The following is a 25,885-nucleotide window of genomic DNA, read 5'->3' on the forward strand; positions in this document are numbered from 1 at the left end:
GTTAGAAGGAACAGTTAAGGAGGGGGGAGGGAAGGAGAGAGAGGTAGCAGGGAGGGAGGAATGGAGAGAAGACGAAAGGAGAGAGGGAGGAGGGAGAGAAAATATTACTGAAAGTGAAAGTGAGCCTGAGTTCTTTTAAACAAATCAAATGCTGGAAATCAGCTGGTTTTCTCTCCTTTTGGACTAGTAAACCTGTTATCATTATAATCTGTCAGCATATAACATCCCCCAACAATTTAGCACCTGTTGAATATTTGTCAGTCATGTGGAACTTAAGGGTAAACAAAAAGGATTTTTGTGTTTATTTCTAGCTTAGGGACTGGGAGTTTTCCAGCCTGTGCAGCACATTTGTTTCTAAACTGAGGGACGGGTTCTCCAGTCTTCTTTGTACCCTGTTTCCTTACAGTTAAGTAAGCCAGAGTCCTTTCTCTGGACCCCCGAAAGTAAATAATGTCTGAAAAGTCTAGGAAAGCCAGTTCTAAATCTGAGATATCTGTGAGCCTTTGAAATATCCCACCAGGCTGGGAATGGTCAAGGCATTGACAAGCTGCCCCGGGGCTGTGAACAGCAACTGAAACAGTGATTTGAAGTTTGGGAGACATTCAATTAACCCTCACGCTGATCTACCTATAGACCAGCACTTAAAACTTCTGTCTGACCTAACACAAATCAGAAAACAGGCCCAGTTCTTAATTTTCCAGCTACAAGAGTTAGCCATTTCAACAAATCCCCACGATAGCAATGTCCACTCAAAAATATTTTGAGGAAACACTATACCACTGCCGTTATTCTATAAGTTAAGTATCATCAGAATTACATCTGTCAAAGCCTTAAGTTCAATGCCAGCACCAGTGAAAAAAATTATACAGAAAGTACTTTTGTGTTTCTATATTCCACGAGAGTGATGAGACCCGCAACTCTGACAGTTTCTTTTTGTGGTGCTTTTATTCTGAAAATGTCCATGCAGAGCCAATGCCCTCATCATTGGGTGACTGTGTCAGCTAACAATCTTCAAATTAACTCCCTTCTTATAGACATTTAGGAGATGATTCTGTTACTTTATGAACAATGTATAGCACACACTTGAAACAATTACAGTAGGCTGATCATTTTTATTAACAGATTTCACTTACGCTGTGTTTCTGCAGTGGTGTAGAAGGCATTTATTCTCAGAGATTTGTAAATAATATTTTTACAAAATTTGCAATTTTTTGCAAATTTCCTCAGTTTTATGTCATTTTAGTTGTTATGGTAAAAGTAAAACTGCACCATTCCCTGAGTGGCTGCAGCAGGCAGTGGAAGAAAAGGCAGGGAGACAGAGAGAGAGAGAGAGAGAGAGAGAGAGAGAGAGAGAGAGAGAGAGAGAGAGAACTAGAGGCAGGGAAGGGAGAAGTGGGAAGAAGAGAGCAAGGCACAAGGCAGAAGTTGCCTCTTGGGGGGAGAGACAGAAAGGGAGGAACTCAGGCTGGAAGCAGAAGAAAGTTTTGCTTGCCTCAGCAGAGTGGGGGGGGCTTGTCTCTTAAAGGGACAGGACAGACCATTACATTCCCATTTCTTTTTTATAATAAAAAGGCGGGAGGTTAGCCACAACAAGTTAGAGAAATTGGGATGACAGATTCGTAAGACTTATTTATGGGTGTTGTCTTGTGGGTGAACTAGAGAAATCTGTGTGCTAGTTACATCCTGGAGTAGCTGGTCTCTTTGTTACTCTCTGGTGTTTGTGGTATGGAAACATCTGGTGTCTCTTATACCTGTTTAAGGTGGATCCTTCAATTTAACTCTCTGGAACTTATGAGAATTTTTGGGTTTTGTGAAAACCTAGGTTTTAGACATATGCATTGTATAAATAGTAGCATATTTATGTCAGAATGTCTGTGACAGATTTTTTTGCATAATAAAAAGTATCTTTGAGACTATGGAAGGCAGCATGAGAGAGAATTTTGATAGCTTGTATTTGTCCTCACACCTTTGTAACCTGCAAGTGTACACTTTAATAACTTGTATTTGTGTTTTACTGAAATTTGTTTGGTGAGGTTTTTCTTTTAAACTGACAAAACCACTCAGCTGTCAAACTACATCAGAGATCTTTGAGAAGGATAAAATTTTACTTGAGTTATTGATTAAAAACCACAAATTACTTGGTTGGAACCCAGAGCTACTCTTCAGGGTCCTCCATGGTTGCTGAATGTCGTATTTGCCTTCTGCTGATTAGCGCAGGGCCTGCCAGGCTCCAGAAGATCCTATGGGCTAAGAAATCTGTAGGAAGATAAGCCTACCTTAGCCTGAGCAGCTAGCTGTCGATTCCAGGGATTCTGCCCACTGTCTGGTGATCTTCAATTTAGATGAAAGGCAATTTTTCCCAGTGGTCAGTGTTTGGCAATTGAGGCAAACTGCAGATGGATGTTGTTTTGTGCCCATTTGTCTTCTGTCTTCTTGGGAGGAAATAGTGTGCTACTGCTAGGAGCCAACCTGTCTCTTTTTGTTATGAAAAGTTTTTTAATAATGAAATATTTACATGTCATATTCCCCAGATCTCTGAGCAATTGAGGGCTGTTTACTGGGTTATAAGTTATAATTACAGTATAGAATCTGCCCGGAGAGCTGAGTCTAAGCTTGACTGTACTGGCTCTCAACATAACAGGTAAGATTTACACTCATAAAAAGAAAGAAGAAAAAACTAATTGTAATAGAAGGTTAATAGCAGAACTGACAATAGTAGAGGACAGTAGAATATATCTTAAATCAGCGTTAAATCACATATATAGTATTTTTTGTAAGAGACTTAAAAGTATGTACCAATTTAAAACATGAAACTTGCTGCTTTGTTAGTCTGGAATGAGATATAATGGGCAGACAATTGCAATAGTTAACAATAAACATAAGTTCTTTTAAGTTACATGTATGCACACACTCACACACATAGTGAATAGGAATTGGGCAAAGTGGATGCTCTTGGTGGGCCCTACCAAAGGCATGGCACTGTACAAAACACACATGTAACAGAGTAAGCACAGGGGAACCAGGCAGGGAATACCTCAGTAAAGATGGTAGAACTTGGACACCTGACCTGGGTCTCAGTTAAGATGGCAGTGAAGTCACCTGACCTCAGTTAAGGTGGTAAGGTCACCTATCCTCAATCAGAATGGCAGTGATCAGGTGTTGTATGGAAAAGCCATGATCTTTAAGCTGCAGGGGTTTTTTTTACTAATTTTTATTGATTTCTACATTTTTCTCTGCTCTCCTCCCTACCTCTCTCCTCCCCTTCAGCCCTCCCCCAAGGTCCCCATGCTCCCAATTTACTCAGGAGAATTTGTCACTTTCTACTACCCATATAGATTAGATCTATGTATGTCTCTCTTAGGGTCCTCATTGCTGTCTAGGTTCAGCTGGTTTATAAGCTGGTTTTCTTTGCTTTATGTTTAAAAACCACTTATACATGTGATAATTGTCTTTCTGTGTCTTTCTGTGTCTGGGTTACCTCACTCAAAATGATGTTTTCTACCTCCATCCATTTTCCTGCAAAATACAAGATGCTGTTATTTTTTCTGCTGTGTAGTACTCCAGTGTGTAAATGCACCCATTTTCCTTATCCATTCTTTGGTTGAGAGGTATTCAGGTTGTTTCCAGGTTCTGGCTATGACAAAGAATGCTGCTATGAACAAAATGACAGCTTTGTGCATGGTTTCTTGGTAGCAGCACTCTCTCGGGTCTACTCTGCTTGCTAGAGGCAAGCAAGCACTCTCATCTAAGAGAGGCTTCCTGACTCAGCTTTAGCTGCAAAACCCTGCAGCTCATTAAGAGGTCCTGCCACGAAACACTTAAACGGGGTTGACGAAAAGCTGAACGCATGCTTTTCGGTTTTCAGCTGTAGCAGGAAAAAAGCTGCGCCGTTTAAAAATGCCAGCTTTCTAGGCCATCCTGCCAGGGCAAACTCTGACTGTTTGAGGCAGGAGGGCCGGCTACCAAGAGAGGACTTGAGTGTTGTCTGTTGTAGCTCGCTTGCTGGCAGGGACCTTGAAATGCCATAGAGTTGTGGCAGTAAACATGGCTACAGCCAGTACCTCAGCCATGAGGCTGGAAAGCTAAGGAATGGGCTGGATCCAGCTGTCAAAGCCACGGCTTTAGTCCTACTGAGATTGCTTGGTAAATTAAAGGCTCATGTGGTCAGAAAAACAGAGAGAGATACAGTAAAGAGAGCGTCAAAGACAAAGAAAATTTTTAAATGATTTACAGTGTGTAAAAATATGTGCAGGCTAAAAGTTGAAGTTCTTAAAGTTAAAAAAAGGAAGAGAGTTGTTGTGTGTGGTAGTACACACCTTTAATCCCAACACTTGGGAGGCAGAGAGAGATTGACCTCTGTGACTTCAAGGTGTGGTAGCACACGCCTTTAATCCCAGTGCCTAGAAGGCAGAGACAAACAGATCTCTGTGAGTTCAAGGTGTAGTAGCATACACCTTTAATCCCAATGCCTGGGAGGCAGAGACAGGCGGATCTCTGAGACTTAAAGGACAGCCTGGTCTACAGAGTTATTCCAGGTCAAAGATACAGAGAACCTGTCTCAAAAGGCAAAAAATAAAAAGGAAAAATAAATAAAATAGAGGTTAAAATGAAGCGCACAAAGATGGAAAATACACAGAGAATTTTGATATGGTATGCTATTATGCTCTGTTTGAATCGTTTGAATTCTGAGGAAGGAGCAATAGCTGCTAAAAGATATTTATTTATAAATGCTGCTGAACTAATCCAACATAGATATTTTGATGCCTTGACTTTGAAATTTGGATCTAAGGACATGATGCTTTGGAAAGGAGTTTCTTATTTTGTTTTCACAGAGGATGAGACCCTGTTCATTTCTTCTATTCCGATTTGGTATGGTGGACCACGCCCTCCTGAAGGGTTGGTGTGAACACCTTCAGAAAATTGCTTCGCTCATCTGCCAACTGATATGAAACTAGCACACAGGTTTTACCTTGAAAGACCTAATTAATGACGCCCCCATTCAGCAGGAAGCAGTTTGGAGAGAAAAAACTGCGTCCATGTTCCCAAATATGGTTTATAAACGTTCTTTAACATTTAAAGGGGGATATGATATAGATATGAATAATTTGTATTAGTATAGATTTTGCTTTATTGATAGAGATTTAAGGTCAATTTTGTTATATGTATATGTATTTCTGATATTGATTAAGGTATTGTGATTGTGTAGTTCATTATTAAAATGTAATGTATAATTAGGAAATATAGGTTGTTGATGGATAATCATAAATAATAGTCAAGTTTGTAGTCATGTTAGTTAATATTTTCTAGATGTACATAGATATATTTTAGATAGGCATTCTTCATATATTTCAAAGATTATAGAATATGGCATTTTAAATGTTTTAATAACTTAGGACTTTTCATGACTCTGCTCCTGGCAGCACCAATCTACTTCAAGAGGAAGATAGGCATCGAAGAGGCTCATTAAGGAGTTTGATAGCCATTTGGGCAAGAAACTGCTTTTGCCTGGACTATTGCATAAACTGGACACAGAGAACCCACAGAGAGAGGACTACTGAACTTGCCTAAGGTGAGATGATCTTTCGGGGTTCCTGATTCATGAAAGAGTCTGCGAGACATTCTGCAGGACACAACAGATAGTGACTGAACTGACTTTGAGTTTTCCTGCTTTATGGAAATGTCTGCTGGATACCATGGGCCTGAAGGCTGAAGATGGATGCCCCAACGGTACAGAGGAACTTTGGGTGACTGTCCAGGGAGTGAGATGTCTCTGTCATTTCTAGAGTTTTAAAAGTTGCTTTTTTTCTTGTTTGCTTAGGTAGTATTGTATCTTTCTGGAGTCTTTGATGGAGTTAAGAATAGTTAGTTATAGTTATAGTTTTCCTTAGTTATGATAAAGATTATTGTAACTTTTACTTGATAACTGTTTCGTTATATGTAATTTTTCTATGTTAAAGTTAAAGCCTTTTTTTGTTGTTTAAACCGAAAAAGGGGAAATGATGGAGGAAGGTCATTGGTTAAATAAAAAGAAACTGCTTGGCCCTCATTGGTTAGAAGATAGGTGGGAGGAGTAAACAGAACAGAACACTGGGAGGAAAAGGAAGTGAGCTCAGACTTGACAGCTCTCCTCTCGGGAGCAGACGCCTCAGAGAGACGCCATGCTCCCCGCTCCAGGGAAGATGCATGCATGAAGCTCCGACCCAGGATGGACTTAGGCTAGAATCTTCCCGGTAAGACCAGTGCTACAGTTTATTAGAAATGGGTTGATCGGGATATCAGAATTAGCCAGTAAGGGCTAGAGCTAATGGGCCAAGCAGTGATTAAATGAATACAGTTTGTGTGTTGTTATTTCGGGCATAAGCTAGCCAGGCAGCCGGGGTGCTGGGGACGCAGCCCCGCCACCCATATTACTACGTAGTAGGGCACATCCTGCAGGAGTTTTAAGAGAGACCTAGAGGCCCTGTTGCCAAGCTACCATGCCACAATCCAGGTGGGAAGCCAAGGCTGGAACTGAAAACATCTGCCTTGTGGATCCGACCAATCTTGTCTGCAGAGGTAACAGTGGCAGGGACATTTTGAGGAAAAGCCGAGTTGGCAGGACACCAGCAGAGCTTTTACAGGTGGGTGACTGATAGTTTGAGGGTTTATACCATAGGTGAAAATCCATGAAAACACCACAGGGCTTATAAAAAAAGTGTTCTCTCTCTCTAGGTAGGGTGTGAAATGGTGACAACATACCGCAAATCCTATAGGAAGATGTCTCCTCTACAGGTGGAGTCTTAAAGCCTGACTGGCTCTGGTCTGAGCAACTTGGAAGCCAGAGGATAGAGGCTTCTCTGAGCAGTCTCTCATGGTGGGCACCACTTACAAGTGGTCCAAAAGAAAAAAAAAGAAGAAATTAAAAGAAAAAGAAAGGAGAAAGAAAAACCCGGGAGACCCTGGGCCCCAAATCGAATTCACCACACAGTGTGTGCAGTGCTCACATGGGAGGACCAACCCTGGGTTGTCTGGTCACATTTTAGGTATGGAAGGCAACCAGAGATGATGTCAGAGAAGGATTCAACCATAGCCATGAAGACTGTAGTTGGAGGCTGAAAGGGGAGAACTCATCACCAAAGCTGCTGGTATATGTAGAGGTAGGCATTTAGACAGATAGAATGCAGAGCAGTTGTAAAGACACCTAGTTCCCAAGCCAAAGGGTTCCACACATCCTCAGCTGACCTGCATGCAGGCCAGTGGTAGCATGGAGAGCCTGGTCAAGTCACAAGCACCAGTGATATGGTAAAAGTAAACCAGTGCCATACCCCAAGTGGCTGCAGTGGACAGGAGGCCAAGAGGAGCAGGGAGACATGTGGCAAGTAACAGACCTAAACAGATAGGCACATCATCCAGAATGAGGTTGGATATTTATTTAGTGGGTTATGGAAGGAAAAGGGAAGGGGAGGAGGGGAGAAAGAGGAAGAGCAGAGAAAGGCCAAGAGAAAGACAGAGAGAAAATTGGAGAGAGAGAGAGAAACAGAGACGAAGAGGGGGAAGGAAAAGTGAGGAGATGGAGATGGGAACAAGGCAGAAGCTGCCTCTTCGGGGGAGAGATGGAAAGGGAGGAACTCACGCTGGAAGCAGAAGGAAAATCTGCTTGTCTTAGCAAATGAGGGGGAAGAAGTGGGCAGGGCTTGTCTCTTAAAGGGACAGGTCAGACCATTACAGTAGTGAGACACAGATAAAAATGGAGATAAGTTTCAGAACAGTTGAGGCTGTCATGATCCTTGGAAGAATAGAAAGCAATTTATTTTGAATTCCCCATTCTGTGACCATAGAAGTCATCCTAAAACTGTAAAACGAAGAAAAACTTTTAGAATATTAAAAAGAGGAAGATTGGAAAGGAAATATAGTTGACTGGAATATGATGCAGGCTAAGAAAGCCTCAGCTCTGGGAGGTGAAGCTTCCACCTGCATTCTTCATGAAGAGAAATTTTCTCTGCCACTATCCAATGGTCCTTCTCTACTCATCCAGCAGCCATGCAGCCTTCCCACATTGAGAACTGCCCAGTGTCTACACATGGAACAAATGTCAGGGTCCACACTTTGTCTGTAAACAGCATGAAATCTAAGGAGCACAGAACAGTTGTGAAACTCCACTGTGTCCTATGGGTACGTCCATATTTTTCTCACATTTACAACATGTCAATATCAGCTTAGGAAAAAGCTAAATCCTTGAATTACTTATCAGCATGCAGTAACAAATATCCAGAAAGCACTGTTTGTGATACCAAAAGTTTTACCCAAAAAGACCCGTCATATCATTGCGCTGTTAAAAAATCCAATGACACAATTTAATATCTCTGCAAATTCCAGATTTATAATTTCAGATATAAGATCCAATTAAAGATCACATTACTCTTTAGTTCTAAAATAAACATGAACTGATTCATTTAGTAAGCAAAACACTATTTTTTATACTTAAACTTTACTTAGTTAATTTTATTTCTACCCTCCTCCCAATAGAGCACCATGGTTTCAAGTATAGTTCAGTGTCAAGTCGCTTCATGGCCCAAAGTTGACCCCAAAGAAAATATCTTGCTGAGTCAGACCTGGATGCAGAGGTTTAGTTGGTTTGAAGTTTAAAGTATGGTGCATAATGGAGAAATGTTGCTCCTTATTTTCTCTATCTCGTCAAGAAGTTTCATGCTCTCTTTCTCAAATCCTTCCTTGAGAAGTTGTTCCTGTTCCTAAAATGGAGATGAAGAGTGAACTCAGACAGCTCCCATGTTCCTCATGTGTCTCACAAGCTTTCCTTTGGAAGTTATACTAAACCTTGGGGGAATTTTGAATTTTTCGCACAATTTTTTCCTTTCTTGACTTTTATATTTTCTCTCCCATCTCCTCATATGGCAAAAAAAGTCCTGTGCTTTCTCAAACTTTAGAAATGCTGTCTACCAGTTCCTAAAAAACCTGTGGCCCACAACTCTGATTCTAATTCTCGGATCCTTTGGCTCATGCAAAACACAATTTTCTATAACATCAACACTAGCTTCCCTCTTTCTTGCCTCATCTCTGATCTGTGTGCTGTGGACTATCAAACACATGCACTAAAGTGACGATGCTGTCAGAAAACCAAGAGAAGATCACTACCAGATTCAGAATTAGGGCAGGCATTCAAGTAAGGAATTTAGTACATCTTCAAAATGTTTAGTGTCCAGTAAGGAGATATAAATATATTGAGGCAACTGGGATCTTCAGTGCTCACACTTCTTTATTAACAACCATGAAGCCTAGGTAAAGACGTGGAGGGATGCTCAGAAAATAGAATGCTTCTGGCAATGTGAGCATTTAACCATTTTCTTGATGATTTGCGACTGTGTCTATTTTTTAGGATGCTTCCAGAGATATGGTCATGGGAGGTGTGGCAGGAACAAAATTTCTGTGGGTCGCATTCGGTAGAAAAGATAGGAGTTGAATATTGCATCATATAGTTTTATGCAAAAATCATTTTACGTTTAACAAGTACAACTTCTCTGCCTACCACACAAGAAAAAGATAATCCTTGAAAGGTTAATTGAAGATTTTTGTCACAGAAATCCGAAAAAACACCTGAAAATAATCTGCAGTTCAAAACTATTGTTTAACAGAGATGCCCTGATAAAGGGTTTCATCCAGCAATAGGCAGCCTTACAGAGCCAGAGATGGCAGAAGAAAAAGCAGCAAGGGGCTGAGGCTGTAATAGAGAATGTAAACAACTCACTCCACTTTGGAGGATCTTGTGTTATTACCATTGTATTTTGGGGTAGGGGTGGCACAGAGTCTTCATTCACTATCCGGTGAAACCATAGCCCGAATCTGATGTCTCAGGTTCCTGATAGACATTGTTGATTGGACACAGAATCTGAAAATTACAATGATGCAGCCAAGTACCTTAAGTTTAAGGAGTAAAATCTTTTGTTGCTCAGCTATTAACTCTTCCCGCTCCTGCTGCATCTTCTCAGTCAGCTGCTTCACATGCTCACGGTAACTCTTGTCCTTCTCTTCCATCATCAGCTGATGCTTCTTTTGCATTTCTTTTAGTTCTCTGTTTGCAGCCTCAGCAGCTTTAGCCTTTATACGTTCCTCTAAGAAAAGGAAAAGCATAGAACATGAGAACTGAAATCTATTAGCTGCTTTTGTCTATAGTCACTTTAGGGAAAAAAAAGCCTATCATTGACAGAAATTTTCTGTGGACTCTTTGCCCTATAAAAGCAGTTAACAAGGAGGGAGATGGCCACATCTACCATTTTAAATCAGCCACCATGAAGCTAAGAGAGACATTTGTCATCTTTCTCTGTAATGACAACCTCATATGTGAACAGTCCAAGAATAAGAATATAGAAATGTAGGTTCCAGAAATAGGAATCTAGAAATAAAGAACTACAAAGTTATAAGCCTAGGAGAATGAGAGCAGACTGTCACAGCTTTCTCAGCACTTAAGGATTAACTATGGACAGTGTACTACCTTGCTTTACAACTGGCAGCTCTGTCTGCAAGGCTGAAGTGGCCCTCTACAAACTGAAGGTCAGCTTTTACATAACCCCCTGGCCACTCAGGACCAACAACTGATAAGACCTGAGTTAACTTTTAAATGATGGGATGCGTGTGACTTTTGGTTTTGCATTATCCCAGCCCTTCCCTGCTATGCAAAACTGGTAGTATCAGGGAAGTGCAGAGCTTCAGTCAACACCATGACACAGTGCCAGAAACAAAACAAAACAAAACAAAACAAAAAAAACAATGGACTAAATACAAACACTAGTTTAATGGAAATTCCTGTTAATGGAAAAGCGTGAGAAAAAAAGGAAAAGAAAAGAATTTCTAACATCTGGAGTTTTCTCAGCAGCTCTCACCTTCAATCTCCTTTTCCTTTTCTGTGAGTGACTGATCCATCTTTAGAAGTGTATCAGCCACATCCTCCTTGGACTCAAAGTACATTTTCAGCATCTTTTCAGCCTAAATTCGTAAGAAATTACAATGAGGAAATAAGAATATGAGCTGAAGACAAATCATGTCATCTTAATTCAATTTAATGCTACCAGCTATAAACACATACTTTGTGATTCAAACAGTATTTCAAGTTTAAGGTTTTAAACTTGAAATCTCAACCTGAGATCCCATCATATTAGATCATTTTCAATTGTTCAAACTTTAATAACAGGTGACTCCATTCATCTAGTTGAATCTTTGATGTCTTATTTCCCTTGAAGTATCTATTCTATAAGTTGCCATCAGCTAATAATTTGGATTTTGGCTTCAAAATGTATGCTTTTTTTAATTGAGAAATTTTTGTTATACAATATATACTGATCACATGTGCTCTTCCCCCAAGTCCTCCCAGGTCCTGCCCATCTCATACCTACCCAACTGTGTGCCTTTTCTTTCTAACCCTCTTTATAAAACAAACAAGTAAACAAAAACCAATCCCAAAAAAGAAAACAAGAAAATGAAAATCAGGAAACTGACACACACACACACACACACAAGACAAAACCCACTAAAACACAAAAGTGGAAACCATAATACAAACAAAAAGCCAATAAGATTTTTTTTTAATGCTCTAACAAAAACAATATGATACAGACAGTTTACAATAATACCATTGAGTTTGTTTTCTTTTAGCTCTGTACTTCCCAGCATGGGGCCTATCTTGAAGTGCTAACTAGGAACTTTTATTGACCATCCTTTCAAATCTGCTGTCCTGAGACCTTTCCTCCTGCCAGAATGACTGCTGCAGACCATTCTCAGAGCATCCAGAATATTGTCTTAATAGTTCAAGCAGGGTCTTTGGGGTGGTTTGGAAGACAATGGCCGACATTGGCTCATATGATTCAACGCTTAGTCACAGAGAGTGAAAATGTTTAGGAAGGATGAGGAGGTATGGCCTTGGTGGAGTAGGTATGGACTCTTAGAGGGAGTCTGTCACAAGAGCTGACTTTGTGGTGTGAAAAGCCCATGCCAGGCCCAGTGTATCTCTCTGGGGCTGCTGCCTGCAGCTCAGAATGTAAAGCTCTCAGCTACTTTTCCAGCACCATGCCTGCCTGTGAGCCATCATATTCCTCATTATGATGATAATAAACTAACCCTCTGAAGCTATAAGCAAGCCCCAAATTTAATGTTTCCTTTTAATAAGACTTCCCTTGGCCGTGGTGTCTCTTCACATCAACAGAACTGTAACAAACGCAGTGATGCTTAAACCACTGCTGACTTTCTAACTTATCCAAATAAATATCAGGTCTTTTTGAGTGTCCTCCAAGACAGCCGCTGCCTTGTCCAACCTCTGGCCTGTCCCTTTATGCCCTGAAAATATTTTCTTTGTCACCAACTAAACAGAACTTTTAAAAAGCATCAATTTATTCTTACAGAATATTTCTGGTTTCTGATATTTCCATTTCCTTCATAGCTACTTCTCTCTCTGTCTAACTTCTTTTTCTGCTGAACTTTCTTGTTGCCTCATATCAAGGGTGAAATATACTGTTTTGTATATATTATTCTTTGTACAATAGGAGTAGAAGTAAATTCTAGTTAAAATCGCATAAACATATAATCACTAGCAATGGTTTCAGAGCATGAATATAGCCTGGCAGAGCTCACCATATACTAAAGTTTTTGAATACAACAAAGGAAAAAGGCCTTGAACCCAGAACACAAACAAGTCATTAGAGTGGCTGTGTTCTTTCTATCTCATTTCTTTTGTACAAAAGGCAAGAAATATTTAGCATCTTTAAAGGCATATATTAGTTCTAAACTAATATGTAGCTAAATCTAATCTTACCCACTATTGCCTAAGTAAAGCAGTTTAGAGCCATTAAAGGCAAAACTATGAAACCTGGATTTTCATTCAGGCTGTAGTTGACTCATTGACTATGTGATCTTGTGTGAGGTCTTAAATTCACTCTCCGACCTCTCCTTTTCTATTTATGAGATAATAATAGTAAATGTTTAGTAGAATTGGTGTCAGAACTCAGTGGATTAACTTCTAGAAAACAGTAGAAAAATCTATGTGTCATCTGCCCTAACTACCATTATCACTAGTCAGTGAGCTAGCATCACCTTGTGGTTGTGAGGAAGAACTTTGTAGTTAGTTTTGGTTTGGTTTATTTATTGCATAAATTACAGTAACTCTAGCACCCTGAGAAGTACTCGAAACATGAGGATAAATAAATCACTGTGAGATGATTAGATAAATAAATAAAGGAATGAATAAATTCAAGAAACAAGATTGTACTCCTAAGGAAGAAACTGCTGTCTGTATCATGATTGGCTCTCTGTGGGTGGATGTAAGGCAAGGGCACTCTCCACCAACATCATTGCATCTTCCTTGCTCTCACTAGCATTTGAGGGAGATTCATCACCAGCCTCCCAAAATGGTACCAGCTAAATCAGTTTACCTGAATCCCCTTTCCTGGTACCCGATTATAATTTTTCTCCAGCTCTTGCCTCTTTTGAAGATAAAGATAGTAACCTCCTGGTTGAGAAAATGTCCCCTGTTTCACTTCTTCTTCCAGAGGACCAAAGATATCCTGCAACAAATCTGAGCAACGAGCTGATGACACATCCATGTTTTTCTTAACGACTGCACCTCGCCTGGCATCCAGCAGGTACTAAACACAGACAAAATCACAAAGATGGTTGAGAGGAGGGAGATAACACAATACACTACTGGAAAATGTCTACATGGGGCCTATCTCTTCACCTCACTGTAAGATTACATGGTGTCCCTGCAGAAACTGGTCCTTCAGTTTGAGATTTCCTGAAGGCATCTCCTTGTTCCCCTCCTGCTGCCCACCTTCCTGATTTAGGATGTAACTATCAAAGCACAGATACCACTTCATAGGAAACCTTTGTCTTTTCAAGTCTCTAACTTTAGGGATAGTTTAGATCAGGCTCCTGTGGGAATTCCTGAAACCACCACTCTGTTGTTTTCGTGTCTTAAAGTTCATGGACCGATGATCTCTTGTCTCTGAAATAGGATGAGCAACACCAGCTTCAGAGGTTTCTAGTCCAATTATGAGGTAAAGCAGAGCATTAAGTATATATATATATATATATATATATATATATATATATATATATATATTACTTCCTGAAAGTAATTTAGAAATGAAGATGCCTATTTTCTATTGACATTGACTATTTATCTTCATTACAATTCTTGACCTCAACTATCATTCTAAATATCAGTAAAATTTGGGCTTTCTAATAAGGAAGGGATCATCACAGACTAAATACCCATGCATTTATATAATAAACAGAATGAAATTTTGTGTAAAATATGGTTAACTATATTGCGATCTTTTATATCAATGTCCAGAAGAATCTAGTCTTTCAGTAACCATTGCATATCTTTTCACTTCATGGGGTGTCAGTATATTAGAGACTAAAGACAATACTCATCCCAGAAAATGCCCATGTTTTTCTTTCTTCTGATTTTGGGTATCACACATACCCCTAATTCCTTCTGGAACTTTTGGTCTACATCCTTGAAAGAATTTTTCATGAAGACCTCAATGGCCTCACTCTCAATAGGCCTGAGCAAGTCCAACAGCTCCTGCAGGGTTTCTGTGGGCAGCTGGACCTTATGGTTCATCTGTTCTTCATAGTGCTCAATGGCCTTTTGCACTGCAGCTGAGTTCTCTATCTGGGCCAAAGTCAGAACAGCATCCTCCATGCAGGGTAGTTCTCCACTGCAGATGGCATTGACATAGGTCACTACCAGACTCTGCAGACCTACAAAAAGGAGTTTAAAATGAGTTTTCATTGCTGGACAGAGTACATAGTTTTTAGGATTTTCTGAGAAAGAACAACAAGGGAATGACATATTAACCTCTAGATCCAGAGGATATAAAAGCTCGTTTTTACTGCTGCCACATTTATCCCAGGGAAGACTTTGTATTGAAATGATCGCAGCAATTAGGAATGGATGGCCTAAGACACTATGTCTACTCATTTTCTCACTCTACGTTTCCTATTCATATCTCATTATCTTTCCTTTCTCTCTTATTAAATGGCCAAAAGAAAACTTTTTCCTTTACCTCTTCTTTTGTTGCTATTGCATATTTTTTTTTAATTTCTTTTCCTTCCTTCCTCTCTTCATTTCTAGTGGCATATGTTACTAGTTCTTTTACTATAGTATATAAATAGGTCATCCAGATTTTCTTTTTCACAAAAGCTATAGAATAACCAAGATGTCTAGGTTTTCCCCACATCTGTGTTGTTTATAGGCCTGAAGGCACTACATCCAGTTCTCAGACAATTTAGAGCAGTTTTAGGTCCTTCCTGTCCAAGAGTTTTCTAGGAGTGCATCTCGTATGTTTTTTCCTGTTTCTATAGTTGAAATGAGTCACAGATATTCTTATTTTTCTTAAATCTCCATTTGCATGTTGGATATGTGTGTGATCATTTATTTTTTGCTGTTTATTGTAAGTCTGGAGTTTCTCGGATTTCTCTAAACCTTGATATATAGCAAATGTTGTCCTTGCATTTCTGTTTCTGATGCTCCTGCCTCCAACCTTGCAAAAATAACATTATAGATTATCACAGCCATTCTAGTTCACGTGGTACTGTAATCAAAGAAAGTATATTGTGTACATAAGAAGTAAACCATTCTACTGTCTGACCTACACTTGTCATCAGGAAGCTACATGACTGCATGCTGTTCCTTATTATAAATGTCAGGGAAAAGTTTTTACTAAGTTACTCAAAACCAAACAACTTCACCCACTCCAAAAATAAAAATCTTCCTCTGGATATTACTACCTCAAGAAAGAATGCAATATGAAAGAAGTGGTGAGCTTCAATCTCAGCTGATATATTCATATTTCATTATAATGAAAAACTTTTAATTTTATATCAAAATATATTAGCTGACATCTCCCTTTGACAGTTTCTACTTCCATAATTTTAGCCTAACTCAATGACCATTTAATTCTACTCCATTAAGCAGAGAGTTCATCTTCTCAATCTCTCCCTTTTAGAACTGAAAAGTATCACACGCAAAATACTGCAGAGTTATATGTGTAGTTAGAGACCTTACCACAACACTTGGAGCCAACTATAGATTACTTAAGTCACATTTCTGATATATCATGAGATTACCACTCCTTGCATTCTCTTCTTTCAGGCACATAACTCTTACCTTCCTGAAGCTTAAAGATTGTGTCTGGCCTTAGGCCTTTCTTTTTCTTTCTTTCTTTTTTTTTTTGGTGGTGGTGGCGCACACCTTTAATCCCAGCACTTGGGAGGCCGAGGCAGGAGTATCTCTGTGAGTTCGAGGCCAGCCCGGTCTACAAGAACTAGTTCCAGGACAGACTCCAAAGCTACAGAGAAATCCTATCTCAAAAAACCAGAAGAAGAAGAAGAAGAAGAAGAAGAAGAAGAAGAAGAAGGAGGAGGAGGAGGAGGAGGAGGAGGAGGAGGAGGAGGAGGAGGAGGAGGAGGAGAAGAAGGACAAGCAGGTTGAAGAAGAAAATCAGAACAAATAGAGAAGGCCACCATCCCCTCTCCTAACAGTAACCACCAAGCATTCTAACATACAACCTAAGACAAACGCACATACATGTGTACATATATTTATAAAGCATCTGCATACATAGATGAAAATATATACACACATGTATTTGATTCACATATATAAATGATATACGAATGTTTGAAAATAAGTAAATGTTCAGGCAGTAGTGTAGGCCTTTCTTATATGTATGAGTTCCGTATGTTGCTTTTTTGTAATTTTCAGGTAACCTGCTCATTAGTAGGGATCATGAGCAAAGGAAGATTGTTCCCAGGGCTTCCTTAGATTTAGTGACCCTGCATTGCTATCACAAATATAAGACTGTAAGAAACAGATTTAGTTCCTAAGTAAATACCATCATGTGATATATACACTGCATTTTCAATGACAGCATCCCTCAGTATCCTACAATGAGCAAAAGAAAATCCCATGTAAGAAGTAGAAGGGGGTGACATACGTGGCCCATTGACTATGATGCCACCAGACAGAGTCTTGACATTGGCAGAGCTGAAGATGTATGAGGTGAATTCTTTAACTTGTTCTACAAATTCTTCACTCAGATCTTCCTCTTTCATTGTCTCTAGTTTGGAAAGATACTTCGTCTGAGCAGGCCTGTCGAAGACGAAGCACTTCCTCTTTGGAAAGAACTTCCTGATGCACAGCCGAGACTCATTTAAGTTTTTATGTTTCTTATCAGTTCCTTAAAGAAGGATGAATTAAATAAAGTAAATTCCAAAAAAATTACTGAAAATACATGACCCTTTCTGTATTATAACTTTCCCAATTCAAAGGGAAATATGATAATGTGGAGTCATCAATATAAAAATTAAAGGAATGGAAAAGGAAACCCCCCTTCTCTAAGAAATGGTGGATGGTAGAGTTCAAATTCAGGCGGCTGTTTTTTCATTTGCCATAACAGCACTGAGGATGGCACAATTATAGGATCCAGAACTTTCCTTATGAAGAATGCAGAAGTGACCCTTATGCTATTGTTATCGTTGTATCTACAGCTTCCATTGAGTCCATTTACCTTTTTTCAGAGCCAATGAATTCTCCAGGTACTCATCAGGAGTGACAGCCTCTCCATCAACTTCCAACTGCAGTGAGAAATCCCTCAGAGTCCACACAAACACTGGAAAAAAGCTCACAAAGGTAGCTGAGTTATCTATGTCATGCGGCTCAGTTGATGACTTTGATTTGATTAGATCAGCCAGCTCTGTCACATAGCTAGAATACTAAGTTAAGAAAACTACATGGAAAATGCCATTTTTATGATTTAAATTCCAATACTACCCATCAAAACTAACATATTTACTTGTTAGCTTATTTATTTCCAATAGTCACTTGGTCACAAACATCTACTTAATATCGTCTATGGAACAAGCACTATCCTGGGAACAAAACTTAAAAATAAGTGACAGAATGCCAATACACGGAGTTTATGTCTGCCTGAAAGAGACAGATAATAAATAAGTGAATGAAAAGTCAAAGAAGTCATCAGATACGTCTAAGAATTATGATGCAGAAAAATGAACTACTCAAAGAAATAGTGAATCAGTGCACACGTGTGTGAGGCATGAGCACATGGAAGTCTTCAAAGGGCCATCGTGTTCTCTAAGGTCCTAGGTTATCAGGAATCCAAATGAATCAACAGATACAACCATGGGGAGTGCAGGTGAAGAATATTACAAACAGAAGTCACATCAGTTCTAAACCCTCAACCAGGAAACATGATTCTATAGTGAATTTAAATCAGGATTGCCAGTGTGGTGGCATAGAAGGCCCAAAAGACATAAATGTGGGACAATCAAGTTAGACAAAGCCAAGTCTTCAGTTTTATTTCCACTAAATGGAAGGCATTGGTAGACTTATGTAGAGAAGATATTGTACAACATCATTTCTGAAGATCACACTGGCTGAAAATGTACCTGGGAATCAAAAGTATAAGCATAGAATAATTTAGCAGTTGACATGTCCAAGACAAGAGACAAAATAAAGCTTAGACTAGAGTGTTTTTGTGGAAGATATGAGGAGACTGTCTCAGTCTAGGGAAATAGGTTTGCTAATGGAACTGAGAACATTTATGGAATAATGATTTTTAGAGTACTAGAAAATGGTTGTGTCAAGTGACTACAATGTTTTGAATCTGCTCAATTTTGCAAATGATGAGAATCTTTAATGTGATAAGAAACATGGAGGAAGGAGATATTTTTGTATATTTCGACTTTGGATTGTCTCTTAGATATCTACATAAAGGCAGCTAAATGAAAAAGATTGAATGTTGTCATGACTATAAACTTGATGGCAACTGACACATAGATGACCTAGAAGGCCTTGAGGTCAAATGACAGCACCTAGAGACACAAAGTAAAACAAGGGTAGCAGAGGCACAGCAATTGAGTTATACACTTAGAAGCCAAAGAAAGAAGAGAGTGGAAACAGAAAAAGTTTACTGGTGCAGTAGGTAAAATACCAGAAAACTAAGAAACTCTAAATCTAAGGTTCAAGTCACTCAGAAAGAGGAAGAGCTCAGTTTGTAATCTGCTGTGAAACAAAATAATATAATTACCAACCGGGTAAAGAAGTTTATTGAACTCAATATTTGAAGTCAATGTCATGGAGATGGAGCAAGCAGTAACAATGACATAGAAGAAACAGTGGGAGAAGGGGAGGGAACAGTATACCAGATGTAAAGAGTATCTTGTGGTTTCTAGTCTTTAGAAAGTTAGTAGAGCTTTATAATTTTTGCTTTAAAACTGAGCATGTTTTCACTGATAGAAGAATGAGAAAGTGCTGCACAGTCTAAATAGGAAGAAGAAGCATGCCTGTCTTTTCTATGGTTCCATAACATGCAAAGTGTGAGCTAAACAAACAAAAGAAAAAACAATCAATACCTCAGAGCACCTGAGAGATTGCTGGATATATCACTGATAGCACGTACCTGGGTAGTTAAATGGTGTTACTTAGAGATGCTGGCAGGAATATTTATTTTCAGGGACATAAGTTTTAACTGATGTTGATGATTTAGACATACATGAGATATTAATCTAGATATGGATTTTCTGAGGAGTGTATTGCTAAATTTAAGGCCATATGGGTGAGGAAAATTTGAACTGGTGATACAGACCAAGATAAACCCAGATGGTAAGGAGAAAAGGATTATCTAAATCCCTTAGTCCTTCCCTGACTGTCTGTAAAACACAACACCCTGTCTACTCTTTGTGCTATTCGCTATGCACTATGGTACAGTAGGTGCCTGTTCTACATGACAGTTTGCAAGTCTCCGGCAAGGGCCTGGAGAATGCCACACACAGAGTCAGGCAGACAGAGACATGGGGACCCAGGTGATCCTTGAATTCACCAAGAATTCTCCCTTAATTGTTTGTGGTCCAGATAACTACTCTCCAGCCAAATCCACTGAAACCATTCCTCTTCCATTAAGAACACCTGAGGGTCTCTTGCTCAGTGCAGCTGCAAACACAGGAAAACAAGTTGTTATGCGCAGATGAGCTGCAAGCATTGGAAAACAAGCTGTTTACAGGAAATTCAGGGTCTGGGGCGATCCACAGACCCAACACCTCTTTATCTCATGAAATAATGAAGCTGTTCTTCCTAGGTTTAATACTGTTTATACACCACACCCAAAGGATACTGCAGTTTGTCCATGGCCTGCTGATCGATGGTTCCTATGCTGTTGTAGATGAAGGTGCTGCTGAGGAGGACCGCCAACGCAAAGATCCAGCAGTCATTCTGGTTGTCTCCCTACAGGCCAGTGAGTGAAGAAGAGTAACTAAGAGACTGTCCAAAAACCCAAGTAGCCAAGGATGAGCCCATGTCTGTCTCCCATTAACTTTGGTATCAAAAGTAAGTCATTAACTTTACATAATAATTTATGCCTGTACAGTGATTTTATGAGTAAACAATTCATGCTATATAACATAAATAAGATGATGTACACCAATGTATAAGAGACCATGAAGTAAATTCACACTTGAAAGTCATAATGGTGAATGATGACTAAACTCTAACTGGTGTGCTGGGTTTCACTCACAGAACATATTGTGGTAACGGACTATCTTAGTCGGGGTTTCTGTTGCTGTAAAGAGACACCATGACTATGGCAACTCTTATAAAGTAAAGCCTTTATTGGGCTGCTTAGCTCAGATGTTTAGTTCACTATCATCATGGTGGGACATGGCAGTGTGCATGCAGACATGTGCTGGAGAGAGAGCTGAGAGTTCTACATCTTACACTGGCAGCAGGAAGTGGTCTCTGACACTGGACATGGCTTGAGCATATATGAGACTTCGTAGAGTGTCTCCACAATGACACATTTCCTCTAATAAGGCTATACCTAATCAAAAAGCCACACCTCCTACTACTGCCAATTCCTTGGGGGTGGGAGGGCATTTTCTTTCAAACCACCACAGGGATATTTAGCACTAGAGAAAGTAAGGTCTTTTAAGAGAGTTTGTGTCTCTCAGACTGTAGAGAGGAGTGTTACAGGAGTAGAGGGCTGCTTGTCGTCCCTGCCGCCCAGCTAGCTCACACCCAAAATAATCACACAAAAACTGTATTAATTAAATTACTGCCTGGCCCATTATCTCTAGCCCCTTATTGGCTAATTCTCACATCTTGATTTAACCCATTTCTTTTCATCTGTGTATCACCATGAGGTCATGGCTTACCAGGAAAAATTCAGCATGTCTAACCTAGAGCCTCTATGGCAGCTCTCTCTCTGACTCTGCTATCTCTCTCCCAGAATTCAGTTCTGTCTTTCCCGCCTATCTAAGTTCTGCCCTATCAAAAGGCCAAGGCAGCTTCTTTATTCAATCAATGAAAACAACACATAGACAAAAGGACCTCCTACAGAGGAGCAATGTGATCCTCCATGAAAAATAATGTTATTGCAAATTGTGCTGTTTGCAAGGCAATAACCTCCATAGGCTCATATATTTAAATGTTTACTCCTCGTGGATGGAGTGAGAAAGTTAAAAAGAATTGGAAGGACTAAGAGATGAGACCTTGTTGTATCATTTGGGGTGGGATTTGAGGTTTCAAAAGCCAATGGCAAGACTAGTCTCTCTGTTGCTCTCTCTCTCTCTCTCTCTCTCTCTCTCTCTCTCTCTCTCTCTCTCTCTGTGTGTGTGTGTGTGTGTGTGTGTGTGTGTGTGTGTGTGTCAGTCTCTATGTCTCTACTCTCTCTGTTTGTCTCTCTTTGTCTTTGTCTCTTTCTCTCTCTCTGCTGCCTAGGGATCAAGATGTAGCTCTCAGCTACCTCACCCCTGTTGCAGTGCCATGCCTGTCTTTACTGCTGCATTGTTCCCTGCCATGATGATAATGGACTAAGCCTCAGAAATTGTAAGCAAGTCCATAGCTAAATGCCTTTTTTTAAAAAAAAAATAATAATGCTAACATTGTTCATAGTTTCTGTTTACAGAAATAGAGTGCTGCCTAAATCTTGTTTTTCTCTCACTAATAATGCTGTATCGGAATTATAATTCTTAGCATTTCCACGGGCTCACATTTAAGAATCAGGTATGTTCAGAATATATATAGCCAACTTTAAAAACATCATTAAGAGTCTCACCAAGACATTGTGGGATGGTGTAAAAGAAAAACGACAAAAAACCATTGTTCATTATTATTATGAAAACTGACTGGCTACTAATCAGTTGACTTTAATGTCTACTCTTAGATCCTTTGTCAGGTGAGTTGAAGAACGATATTCAAATTAAATTCACCAGGACTGTAAATGAAAGATTGGGAGTGAAGAACACAAGGTGAGCTACTGACAAAACATGAGTAGAATTTGAAAGATTATGTTGTACCTTCTCTACATCTCCCAGGCCCTCAGTATCAAGCAGAACTAGGGTATGTCCTGGTTTCTGAGGGTGAGGCACACACCACATCCAGATCCCCTTGGTGTGAGACTGCACTGTGGAACCCAGAGAGAATCCTGTAGAGTGGGGATGAAATGGGGGAATAAATAGCACATGCTTCATGAAATCTCATTGGAATTAACATATTCACCACTTACAGGAGCACAACAAGGTACAAGTATTGCTTTTAAATACAAGCCTATAAAAGGGGATGGGAGAACATTTAATACTGATCAGCCATTCATTCCTACCTTAGACATCAGTGGACACTTGCTTTTCCTAGATAAACACTCTAATAAATAGTTTATAATTCACGATAAAGCAAGTTGACTTTCTCTATGAACGTATTATTTCTTCTATTAAAACACTCTTGTACCTTTAAATGAAGAACTAATGTGAGTTGGAAGGAACCAGTGAGAAGACTAATTTAGAAAAGAGCAAGCCCACTGACAGACACAAACCATCCCTCATTACCCATGTCTCTGACTGTTTCTCCTCCCCTCTGCTTGCTGGATGCTAGCAGTGGGAGTGGGAGGGGCCAAGAGGACAAAGCAGAGCTTTGATGATGTCACTTACCTTTCTGCTTTCCAGCCAGTTTGTTCATCAGGTAGGATTTTCCTGTGCGGTAAGAGCCAACTATTGCTACCACCACGACAGGCTGCTTGATAGCAGACAGGATGTCTAGTGCTTCATGGTTGGCCACCAACTGCTGATCAGAGTTCTCGATGAGGCACACTGGGTCTGGCATGTTGATTTCTGAGGCCATTTCGACAGTACTCTTATTTTTGTAAGAAATGATAAAATAGGAAATAGTTCTGTATTGGTTAGAAGAACTCAACTCAACAACATGGACCTAAGGGTGTAATAGTGTCATGCAAACCTTTGCTGGGAACCTACCCAAGTACCTAATGCTAATGAGGCCATAGATCATAGAGGAGACCCTACTACTGCCACTTTAGGAACTCTACAAGGGCAGCATCCTGGAGACAGTGGAATAGAAGCATAAGTATGGCAAAGAAGTCCAGTGTAGTAAAGATGCCCAGAGCTAAGAGATCTTCAGTACCAAAGTCATGGCAGGGCCAACTACGTGGTTCACAGGAAATTTGTGATGGAAATTGCTACAGTAGAATCTTGACAGTCAGACTAAGCCAAACACTGGGCATGAGCTCTACTGCAACCAGAAGCCTTGACTGAGAACCTAGTGCCTTCCATTTTGTTTTGTTATTCATTTGTGGTGTATCTTTTTAATCTCTAATTTGTTATTAAATTTAAAATTTTTATATCCACATATACAGATATTAAGGATCTATAATACACTTCTTTGGAACTTTTTGTAACTTGATTGCATTCTACCGCCTCAGCGTGCATGTGCTGTAATTTGTATCTTGGGAAATGGTTTGTGTGTTTCCTTCTTTTCTCACAATGTGGTGAAGAACCTTTCTCTCTCCTCTTCATGTGTGATGAAGAACACTTTCTCTCGGCTTTTTACATGTGAGACCAATTGCTTTTTACTCATTTTTACTCTATTTACTCTAATTCCTTATCCCAGTCACTGTTCTCCTCACTGCTGTAATACATTACATTCTCCCCTGATTGGGAAAAGCAGAGGGAAATGTCTCTTCCTGCAAGGAACACAGGGATGTCTAAAAAACTATCACAGCTGGTTCTGCAGCTGACGTTTGCCCTCAATATAAACATAAGGGAAGACAAGTTACTAGAGATTCACATAAATCTTTAAAGTGAAAAAAGAAAAGGGAAAGCCTTCAACTAGTACAAGAGAAAGAACCATTAGAATGAAATCATGTCTTTAAGCAATTCCCAAACCCAAGGAAGCATGAAAAAGACATATTCCAAGCAAGCACACTGATAGAGATTAGTAATAGAGGGAACACACAGCCTACAGAATGGGAGAAACATCATTGCCATCTGCTCTTCAGTATGTATTATCGAAAAAATAAAGAAATGTGAAAAAATAAACACCAAAAAGAGCACTGTAATAGGGCCAATGAGCAGAACCGTCAATTCCCAAAAGAAGTACAAAGACCGAAAAATAATTTTGAAAGTGTTCAACGTCTTTAGTCATCAGAGAACTGCAAATTCAACTGACTTTGAAATTCTCTCTCATCTAATCAGAAGGTCTATCATCAAAAAAGCTAAGAAAAACAGTGGCTTATAGTCACAAGAGCATTTATTACTTCTGGTTTGCTCCACATAAATCCTAGCCTGCCTCTGTCCTGCTTCCTGTGTCATACAGGGGAGAGGACGTAGAGGCCAACCAAGTTTTTGATCAGGACATTTCCCACTGAACCATGCACCCAGGAAGATTACAAGCTGATAGTTTGAACATAAATTATGAAAATCCTTCCTTTTAGTTATGTTTGTGTGTTTACCACACATTTGTGGATGCCCACGAACACCAGAAGATGGTATCAAATAATCTGGAGATGTAGTCACAATAGTTATGAACTGCCCATTTGGGTGCTGGGTATCAAACAAGGCTCCTCTCCAGGAGCAGCAAGGCCCAGTGGTGCCGCCATAAATTGGGAAGAAACCAATAATATTGTCCCAGGAAAAGTGTCTGCAGAAAAGTTCATAATCTCCTGCATTGGCAATGGGACCAATTTACATGCCCCAAGTTGCCCAGCTTCATTTTTTAAGAGATATGCTAACTGGCAACAATGAGAATGAGATGTATGAGAATTTTTATGCAGTAAAGATTATTTAAGAAGCATCCAGGTGAAGGACAATGAATCCTGAACCCCTGAGGTCCTCTCTGGACTCCACTGGCTGGAGCCTGTTGAGCAGAGTGGAAATGGGGACACTGCAGGGACACCTTCCCTCCTCCCCACAAACCCTGGATTATAAGTGCACTGGTGACCCACATCCAGAGTGCAGCATCCTCCTGTGGACAGGTTGTTTCACTGGTAAACAGCAGTGTCCTGGAAGCCTTTCCACCCTGGTCCCCTGACTCACCTGGAGCAGGAATCCTCTACTTTGGGAAGAAAGCAGTTGAGTGGGAAGTACAGAGCTTTAGCAAATACTTTCTGCTAAGGCAGCTGAACTAGAGGTACTTTAGCAAAAACATTTATAAAGGAGAAAAGTGAAACTAAAAACACTCATGGGTGACTGGCAGAATTCAAGGAGGCTGTTCACTGACAGATAAATGTCATCTCAGGTTTCTCAGAATTTTCCACCTGAAAGAGTGCTGAGAACCTGCTGATAGTCGGGGTGGGGGTGGTTAGATTTGAAGCAATACCTTACATCCCATATTTGGGAGCCAGCTTGAGAAGTATAGGAGTAAGGATGCCTCATGTGGTATTTTTTGGGGTTCATTCGCTTCGAAAGCTAAACACACAGAGGATTTAGTTACTCATGCTTACTCATCAAAGACTGTAAGAACTCTAAGACAGTGCCCACGTTTATACAATTCTAAATGCTGTAAACAAACTCCTTTCCTAGAACTTAATATTGA

General features: G+C 39.8%; 1 protein-coding gene across 1 annotated transcript; it reads right to left on the minus strand.

Moving 5' to 3' along the window:
* Window positions 1–8,518: 8,518 nt before the first annotated feature.
* LOC142853813 (guanylate-binding protein 2-like) lies at window positions 8,519–25,419 on the minus strand. Its single transcript, XM_075978981.1, has 11 exons — window positions 25,387–25,419; window positions 22,990–23,191; window positions 22,363–22,490; window positions 20,184–20,293; window positions 17,562–17,758; window positions 16,989–17,231; window positions 14,471–14,751; window positions 13,413–13,625; window positions 10,875–10,977; window positions 9,913–10,106; window positions 8,519–8,729 (listed from the first exon to the last, which is right to left on the minus strand). Exons 2-11 carry the CDS (start codon window positions 23,177–23,179, stop codon window positions 8,622–8,624), a joined length of 1,767 nt encoding a protein of 588 aa, XP_075835096.1. The 5' UTR covers window positions 23,180–23,191; window positions 25,387–25,419; the 3' UTR covers window positions 8,519–8,621.
* Window positions 25,420–25,885: the final 466 nt, after the last annotated feature.

Source organism: Microtus pennsylvanicus, chromosome 7 (assembly GCF_037038515.1).
Source record: "Microtus pennsylvanicus isolate mMicPen1 chromosome 7, mMicPen1.hap1, whole genome shotgun sequence".
NCBI classification, from domain to species: domain Eukaryota; kingdom Metazoa; phylum Chordata; class Mammalia; order Rodentia; family Cricetidae; genus Microtus; species Microtus pennsylvanicus.

Bases quoted from the DNA above. Each gene is read 5' to 3' on its own strand.
- LOC142853813 (XM_075978981.1), bottom strand. From the start codon at position 23,179: ATGGCCTCAGAAATCAACATGCCAGACCCAGTGTGCCTCATCGAGAAC. The intron at 14,752-16,988 runs GTATGTCACCCC...TCCTTTTTGTAG, and splicing joins CATCATAGTCAATGGGCCAC to GTCTGCAGAGTCTGGTAGTG. The intron at 10,107-10,874 runs GTGAGAGCTGCT...TCCTTTTCTTAG, and splicing joins AAAGGAAAAGGAGATTGAAG to AGGAACGTATAAAGGCTAAA.